The sequence below is a fragment of the Zea mays genome, chromosome 1 (genome assembly GCF_902167145.1).
Source record: "Zea mays cultivar B73 chromosome 1, Zm-B73-REFERENCE-NAM-5.0, whole genome shotgun sequence".
NCBI lineage: Eukaryota > Viridiplantae > Streptophyta > Magnoliopsida > Poales > Poaceae > Zea > Zea mays.
Genome location: NC_050096.1, coordinates 300064766 through 300073714, shown reverse-complemented (window position 1 = coordinate 300073714; position 8949 = coordinate 300064766). Strand labels below are relative to the sequence as shown.

Here is an 8949-nt window from a genome sequence, read left to right as displayed (position 1 = left end):
CGCGGCCTCGCACAGCGGCGCGAGCGTGGGCGTAGCCCCTGCCCGGGCTTGGCTTCCCGGTCGCGTCTCCGCCATGGAGCGCGCGTGGTGGCCCCTGGCCTCGACGGCCCGGTCGCGTCTCCGCCATGGAGCGCGCGACCCTGACCAGAACGAGTGCGCACCGCCAACATAATTCTTTTTTAGAAGATGAAGAGGAACTGTACATCGTACTTACGATTTTTGGAGATCGTAGCCCCTCTTTTTTTTTACTTCGTGTGAGCGGTATATTCTTCTTCCTTTCAACAGCCACTTCTCTCTGTTCTGCCCTTTCATTTGGATCCGACGTTGCTTTGAGAACTGCCAGCGCCATCGTTTCCTTCCAGCCCTCATCGGCGTTCATGGAATCATGGCACACGAAGAACTTGTCAGTGCAGGCTTCATTTCCAAAAACAGCGAGCGATTTGTTCTGTTTTTTTTTCTCTGCTCTCGCGAGCACGTGCTGATAACGTGTTGTAATCTACTCAGTAGTAACGAGATTGAGAGACAGACAAATGACTGAACTGTTGTCTTTATTGCAGGGAAGACAGGTTTATATACATATGACAGGGGTCATTTCCAAGGGGTGTGTCCCTTGGGGATGTGTTCGTCGAGCCCCTTGGATTGGTCACAAAATATTGTAACAGGAGGAACGGAGAAAGGCCGTCCATTGGGCAACTTGAATAGAGCTATAAAAAAGCTAGAGGGTGTTTGTTTGAGGAATCAATTGATTCAAGATGAATTGATGTATTATGAGTTCATTTCTAAAATTTAGTGGGATGACTTGATTTCTTATATTAATGTTAGCTAACTAACTATTACGAAGGAGGTGGTGGTGAATCAACCCATTGCATTCCACGAACAAAACAAAAAAAAAATAAGGAGTGAGAAAATAATAAATTAACTCCAAACATCCTATTAATAAATCACAAGATTGACGAATTTTAGAGAAGTTTAAAATAGGCTGACAAGAAACTAAAAAGGAGGACTGATCCATCCGCCACGTAATAATTTTATTTAATGTTTGGATATATTTTTTCTAAATACAAACATAACTAGCGATACCCGTTAAAAACATTATAGCCATTAAGTTACCCATATTCCTTCGGGTATAGAATCTTTCTCGTAGGTGTACCCATGTGGATAACTGTTTTACTCGTAAGGTAAACCTCGATTCACTTGTAATCTCATCTAATCTAGATATTTGTCGTTGTGTTGTATCGAGGTTACAAATGTTTATACCGAATCTTAATAATCGAACTATGGATTCGATCTTTGTAAAAGAAAAAAAGTATTTATATGTGAATTCAAAGTGAAGGATGATTTTGATTTGTATCGGACACTTGGAGAGACTTCGTATCACCGTACGTACAGACGATGAAATTACGTTTCCTTTCTAGAAATACCGGTGCTCGCTCATGGGCTATAATAACCAACTATCGCAGATTCGCAGCTCCCGTTGACTTTGATGTGTAGATCACGGTGGCAATCCTGCAAAATTGACGCAGAACTGGTGGCACCTTAAGATATGTACGACGATCGACGGTTGAAGTGTCGCTTCCCACAGCTAACCCTCCGTGCCCTTCTCTGGCGGGCCGTCCCCGCATATTTATCGCAACAACCCCGGCCTGCCAAGTGCCACAACCGTAGCCTGTAGCTTCATCCGTTGCGCTGCTCCCGGTTCCATCGCGCGGTGCGGAATTTAACATGGCCGTGCCGGAGGTGGTGGTCGACGGCGTCGTCTTCCCGCCGGTGGCCCGCCCGCCGGGCTCCGCCGGCTCGCACTTCCTCGGCGGCGCAGGTGCGTCGCGTTGCGTTTTGAGGGTCCATTCCCGTGGCCAGTCTGTCTCTAGTTCCTGTAGTACAAGGGAGGGGTACAACTGTAGTTGGTGGCGCAGAGTATGGCATGGCAGCTTCCGGTTGACCTGACCCTTCTTTGGCTTGGCCCGCCGCGCGTGCAGGCGTGCGAGGCCTCGAGATCGGAGGCAACTTCATCAAGTTCACGGCCATCGGCGTGTACCTGGAGGACGCGGCCGTGCCCGCGCTGGCCAAGAAGTGGGGCGGCAAGACGGCCGACGAGCTCGCCTCCGACGCCGCCTTCTTCCGCGACGTCGTCACGGGTGAGTGAGAGGTTCTCGCGCGTGAGTGATGGTCAACAGTCAACACTGCTGATGGTGTTGTGTCATTGTGTGCCCGTGCGTGTGTGTGCGCGTCAGGCGACTTCGAGAAGTTCACGAGGGTGACGATGATCCTCCCGCTGACGGGCGAGCAGTACGCGGAGAAAGTGACGGAGAACTGCGTGGCGTTCTGGAAGGCCGCCGGCCTGTACACGGACGCCGAGGGCGTCGCCGTGGAGAAGTTCAGGGAGGTGTTCAAGCCAGAGACTTTCGCGCCGGGCGCCTCCATCCTCTTCACGCACTCGCCCGCCGGAGTCCTCACCGTGAGTACCAATCTGCTGTCCCCTATCTTTCTCTCTTTTCATTTCCGTCTACTCTCAAGCTGCTGCTGCTCCGATCCGATCCGATCCGTCCCGTTCCATCCAGGTCGCCTTCTCCAAGGACTCGTCGGTGCCAGCGGCCGGCGGCGTGGCGATCGAGAACAAGCGCCTCTGCGAGGCCGTGCTGGAGTCCATCATCGGGGAGCGCGGCGTGTCGCCGGCCGCGAAGCTGAGCCTCGCCGCGAGGGTGTCGGAGCTCCTCGCCAAGGAGACCGCCGCGCCCGCCGACGCGCCGCAGGCGGAGCCCGTCTCCATCACCGCCTGAGGCGAGGAGCGGGCGGGCGAGCGAACGAACCGCGAGGAGAAAGAAAGCAACCAGACGGTTGGGCGGCACGGCGTCTCACACCTGCCGCCTGCGCTTGCGTGCTCCGGACCGGAGAGATGCCGCGCGGGTGCAGTGCAGCCGTCGCGTCATGTCTGTCCGCGCTCTGGCGTCGTGTTCCTGCCTTTCTGGTCGCGTAGTTGTCTTGTGTTCGCTGTTGGTCGTTCTGGGTAACATTTGAATAAAACAAGCGGATTTGTTGCACTTGCACGGTTGCACCCTCTAATTCCCCAGCATGTGTGGATCAATTGACTCTCAGCCAGAGACTTTCGGAGATTGCTTATTATGACGGCGAGACTAATGACGGTTCCTGCTCTACGTTTTCTTGTAACGCTAGGGATAATCTTCTCTGCTTACATCTGACGGCGACGAGAACTAGAAAAACCTGCCCTCCTCAAAAATTTACGAGCTAACTCCAAAAGAAGCACTAAACTAACACGCAAATCAATAGTAGAGGAGAAATCATGTTTTCCCCCAACAGCTCCCTCTTCTCCCCCACCCCAAAAAATATTCAGGTCCTGCATCCGTGTCTCCCCTTATATTTTGCGTGTCTTGATTGCTCCTTGAATCTGTACACCCACATTTGTCTCCCGTGTTTTTTTTTTTTGCCGTGTGCGAGGTGATGCCAGGCTGCGACACTCGAGCATGGTGCCCCCCTTTGTGGAGCTTTTAGCAGTGGTAGAGGTGTTTTTTTTTAATTTGACACATTTTCAGTTTTTAGCATTTGTTTAAAGGAACTGTTGGAGTGTGCACGTTAAGAGCACCCCTGAAATTTATTAACCTGTCACAATAATCATTTTTTCGGGGGAAACTTTTTGGCATGCTTTTGGAGCTGCTCTAAGACCTTAGGTGGAGTGAACTGTTAAGAAACCCTGATGAAGGGTTATGTGAGCAAATATTAATTATACCTCTGATTTTTTTGAGGGGTCTCACGTTTGACGTTTATATATATATATATATATATATATATATATATATATATATATATATATAGAACATGTACTCTCTCTCATAATGAATAAGGCCGAAAGATACCAGAGGCCCAATCCTACATCGTGTCCCTCATGTGTATTTCTCTATCGTGGTTTTGGAAAGGGAAACAAGTCTTCCACAACTTCTCGCGCTTGATCTGTTGATGAGAGGCAGGAGGCGGATTTGGTGATCCGTGGTAATATAGTTATCCAACATGAACTTCCCCTGTTGATGCCGACTATGGTGATGCCACGGTCTCGAATCCCGATCTAATATTGATTCTTGTGATAGTTGATTGTGTAACATTGTGTACCATTATTTGTTACTAGTCGTTTTTATTAGCTCTCTAGTGTGTCTAGGTTGTTGACATTTTTATGTGCTTAAGTGAAATTAAATTAGAGATATAGCAAATTACTTGGTTAACTAAGAATTCAAGCTAGAGAAAATATTTGTGTTCGTGCCGCCTCTTATACTAATTAACTTCACTCTTGTATCTTATGGCTTGGAAAGAAATCTATATAGGGTGAATCACTCCCCCACTATCCATCTAGTTTTTATCACTCTATATATCACATCCTTGCCATGTTATACCATCAAAGAGCATGTAGGTGTAAGAAGGGTGCTAGGATAGTCACCATGTAGGTGCTAGCCTCCCGGTTAGGTCATATAATAACTAGCTAATTGTGCACGAGCTATGATTCGTCGAAGATTGGTGCTACCACATGGGATCGTAAGTTATGGGATTCATAACCAACTTCATCATAGATTGTGTATGCCACTCAAAAGTGAGAAGGCTTATCAACCATCAAAAGGATCCACACACCCTAAGTAACCAGAATTTAAAAGATTTGATAGACTCTAGGGTGAGTCAACATGTCTTAGATGTATGTCCTCAATGTTGTGGTCTTAGTGCCACCTTATTTTCCAATATGCTTATTTATGAGTTGAGGCAACAAAGTATACTCACATCTGCTACTCGCGGAGGGGCTAATTTTGCTATTGGGTGATGGGCTTAGTAGTTTTACCAACATAGTTTTTGGGTGTTTTCGTATGAGATCTTCAATTTACATGTTATGAGTCTTTTAGATTTGTCGTTTTCACTCCAATTTATAGTATGGGGTTCATGTAGAGATGGAACACCCTTGTGCTTACTAGCAGTATGAGGTTCATAGATGTGTGTGTCAAGCTAGCAACCTTGAGATTTTTGTTTCGTGATGAGAGCTATGAATCCCAAAGATAAATAATAGAGTTAACCTTTTAAAGCGTGCATAAGATATAAAATACAATCAGAGGACAAAAATAAATATATAATGATTTTTACCAAATAACTTTTTAAGTGATAATTTAAATAGCGTGTTACAAAGACTCAGATACTCTAATCCTTACCTTATTGGAGTGTTGGTTGTTGCTGAAGCACTATTCATGGATATGGAGGTTCAATTTGTTTCAATCTCCATTGCATTTTCTTAACGTCCTTTATCACATTTCTAACTTCCGTTGTCCCTCTCTTGGGGTGGACTTATATATGTAAGATTATAAAGAGCTTGTTCGGTTTGATGGTAATCCACGTGGGATTGGGTGAGATTGAGTCGGTTTAAATCCATAACAAGTCAAAATCCACCTCAATACATCTCAATCCTCTCCAATCCATATGTAATAGAAATAAACGAACAAGGTGTGAACAACAATGTGTTGACATGGATTCTAGCTATATACTTGCAAGGACAAGACTAATCGGACTGTATACAGAAAAAATATGCAGCGAAGAACATTCAAACGACGGGATCACCATTTTTTCGTTCAACAAACTTTTACGTCGTTCACGAAGATTCGTTCGAAAAACGCAAGTCGGGGGTAGCCTAGGTAGCCTAGATCAGTAAGGCTACCTTCTATCTTTTTTAGAATACAAATGAATGAGTGTTCTAGTGGTTAGAAGTTGTTAGGGGTGGGCACTTTTTACCATAAACCGAACCGAACCGAATCGAAATTTCGTTTTTTCGGTAGTTCAGTTCGGTTTCGGTTTTTGTATCTCAGAAGTTCGGTTTTCGGTATCATAATCGGTTTTCACCGTATACCGAACCGAAATACCCACCAAACTTTATCAATTCTAAAATTTGAATTTTCGATTATATGAAATATGTGAAGCAATTAAATTGTTATTCACTTATTTATATGTGATGTATGATGTATCTCTAAATATTTGTACCTATATAATTTTTACTTTTTAAAATTATGTGTAATCTATCATATAAACTTGTTGTATGTGTTGTCTTGAGTATAAGTTTGGTACTCGGTTTTTACCGAAAAAACCGAAGTAAAAAACTGAAACCGAAGTTCTCGATTTTCATTTTCTAGAAAACCGATTGGTTTCTAATGTCTAGAAAACTGAAAAACCGAACCGAAATTTAAAAAAAACGAAGCCTAGAAGTTGTATGTGGGAGGAAGAGGTTGATGGTTCAAACCCGTGGTTCCATACTAGGAAGACGCACAAAGAAACTACCACATAAATACAGTTGAAATAAGACCCCCTTTTTTCAAAGAGGTTAGCACTTGGAACTTGGAAACTTCTAACTTGCAAAGAGGTAAAACATAATAACTGAAACAACGGACGTGAGCTCAAGCTAAATATTAATTATATTATTAGGCAAAAAAAAAAAACAAGAACCTTGCCTTGTGCCTGCGGGATTTATGCCTTATTATAGGCTGGCCGAATCGGGGTGTTGGATATTGGGCCTATCCGCTTGAACTAGCTTAAACTTGATACTAACAGACATGGGCCTGGGCTTTGTATTTTCCGTATTCGTTTTTATTTTAAAATTTGTTGGTCCGAGCAGAGAGAGAGAGAGATCAGAAATACACTCTGTTAGGTAGTGTTTGGTTGAGGAGCCAAGCAGAACGGAGCCGTTCCATCCCTGATTCTAGGAACGGAGCCGCTCTGTTCTGTGTTTGGTAATCTGGAACGGAGCGGTTCTGTTTTTTGTTTGGTTGCAGAGTGAACGGAACGGAGCGTGACTGTGAGAGCGGGATTGGAACGGAGCGGCTCCGTCCCATTGATTTTTTTGAGCGGAATGGTTCCGGATCTGAGCAGAATATTCCCTAATTGGAGCCATTCCGTTCTAGTTACTTTGTAACCAAACAACAACAAAACTAGGACAGAACGGTTCCGTTCTACTTGGCTCTTCAACCAAACACTACCTTAAAGTTCATGTTGGCAGGATGAGTATATTTGTGCAAGTCTTTTTTTTTATCAGTGCATTTATTAAGAAAACATGCAGTAGCTGTTAAAACTATGAATTGCTAATGTTTTAATAAAACTATGAATTCCTACAACGTTTTTTTTGGACAGAGGGAGCGCTCTAGTGGTCAGCGGCCACACGCGCTCATCGGAACGGAACGGGGTGCAAAAAAAAAATCAGCCTGGCCCAGCAGCAGTCATCAGATGTAATAAACGCGCATGTATTTCTGGGCAGACGCCGTTGGGAACTGGCACCTCTAGGAGCCGAGCCGAAACGGCCGTTGGCGGAGCGTAGAGCGTACGACGATCTCAAAGTTCTGATTTCTGAACGAACCACTAGCCAAAACGGCAAAACCAGGCATGTGTCACTACTCACTAGTGAGTAGCAGAGTGACCACCAACACCAACCAGTGCCCTGGCCCCGTTCAGGGCGGAGCCTGCCAAAAAAAGGCTGTCAGACCGGGGCCCTGCGCGACACAAGACGACGACGCTCGTCACGTGCACGCTGCTCGGCTCGCCCTCTGCAACTTGCCACCGCGGCCGCCGCTGCAGTCTGGCTGACACACGCAACGGCACCTTGCTGCATGCATCCGCAGCGGACTACTGGTGAGTGACGGACGGCTTGCTGCCCCGCGCTGACGCGCAGCAGCGAGGATTTGCTAGGGTATTCCGCCTAAACCATAATAAACACTAGACCCTAAACGTAGCGGACGAGGAAGGAGCTGCCGGCCATGGCGTTGGCGAGAAGGCGGCAGCCGTGAGGCCATCGCCTTAACGGGTCGGTGTGAGGCCCATCCCCATCTCTACCCCCACACCCATGAGAATAGCGGATCATGCAATGCAATCCCAACTCTTGCATCTGTGTGATTGTTGTGCCATAGAAAAGTCGCGGCTAGCTGTGGACTCTTCCGCTACGTGCGAAATGGACATGCATGGAGATACGAACGGTTTCTTCCGTCGACCAGGACGCTGGGGTTCTTTTCTCGCTGCCCGTCTTGCATTGCGGGAATGCGGGATGCTTATGAACGTTATCTGAACCAACCCTTCCGTTTTTTTAGGATTCCCTGGATCATTAAGGACTTTATTTATGACCGCAATATAATCGCATGTTGATCTCTCTCTTTCCGGACGAAGAAAAAAAATCGCAATCGTTTCATACATTTATCACGTATTTGTTCCTGCTGAAAGAGCTAAGAAGGTTAATGAACTGATGCTCCATGCAAACGGTTAGTCATAGCCGTGCTGGCAGTTGAGTATTCAAATCCGATGGGAGTTATTATTAGTCGCAGACTCTTCTACGTCTACCAACGTAGCAATAATTCAGTACCGCGTGTTACATCAACGTTAACTACAATATTAATTTCCTGAAAGGCCTTTCTGTGGTGCAAATACAGACGTCTGAACCTCACCGCAACGTGGGCGGAAAAATCTGAAACACGTCAGGACTTTCACGGTGGCCTGGCAGCAATGGTTCCGATTAAAAAAAATGTGTCGTTTTCCTCCAAGCTACTTGCTTACTACTGTGACAGCTCTATCTACTTCTTTCTGGGTGAAAAGATACTGGAGATCCCGGCCTGCTACTGTGCCTAACTCTGCATTTCAATCTCTGTTATTCACGAAAGAACAAATGAATCAGGTAGTAACACTACATGGGTTGGGGCTGATGTGAGCGCTAAACACAGGAACATGTTTGTTGCATACCATCACTGAGCTATTTTGTCTGATACTCCAATACTACCCGTGAATTCAACCAGCAGCACTTTCAAGAAGACCTGTTTTTCACCCATAGTTCTTTTTTTGGGATGGATTTGAGAGGAGTTTATTTGAGATTACTCTTTACTGGCATGTAAAGCAAAGTTGTGCTCTCTTAGTCTCTTGTATATATAAGGCAGTATTTCCTTACCCCGT

The 8949-nt window shown here is 45.8% G+C and overlaps 1 protein-coding gene across 1 annotated transcript; it reads left to right on the top strand.

The window, feature by feature from the left end:
• The first annotated feature begins 1647 nt into the window (after positions 1–1647).
• On the top strand, positions 1648–3037 carry LOC100276821 (chalcone flavanone isomerase 1). Its single transcript, NM_001150530.2, has 4 exons — positions 1648–1816; positions 1977–2135; positions 2232–2455; positions 2559–3037. The coding sequence occupies exons 1-4, from the start codon at positions 1723–1725 to the stop codon at positions 2775–2777; spliced, it is 696 nt and encodes a 231-aa protein (NP_001144002.2). The 5' UTR covers positions 1648–1722; the 3' UTR covers positions 2778–3037.
• Positions 3038–8949: the final 5912 nt, after the last annotated feature.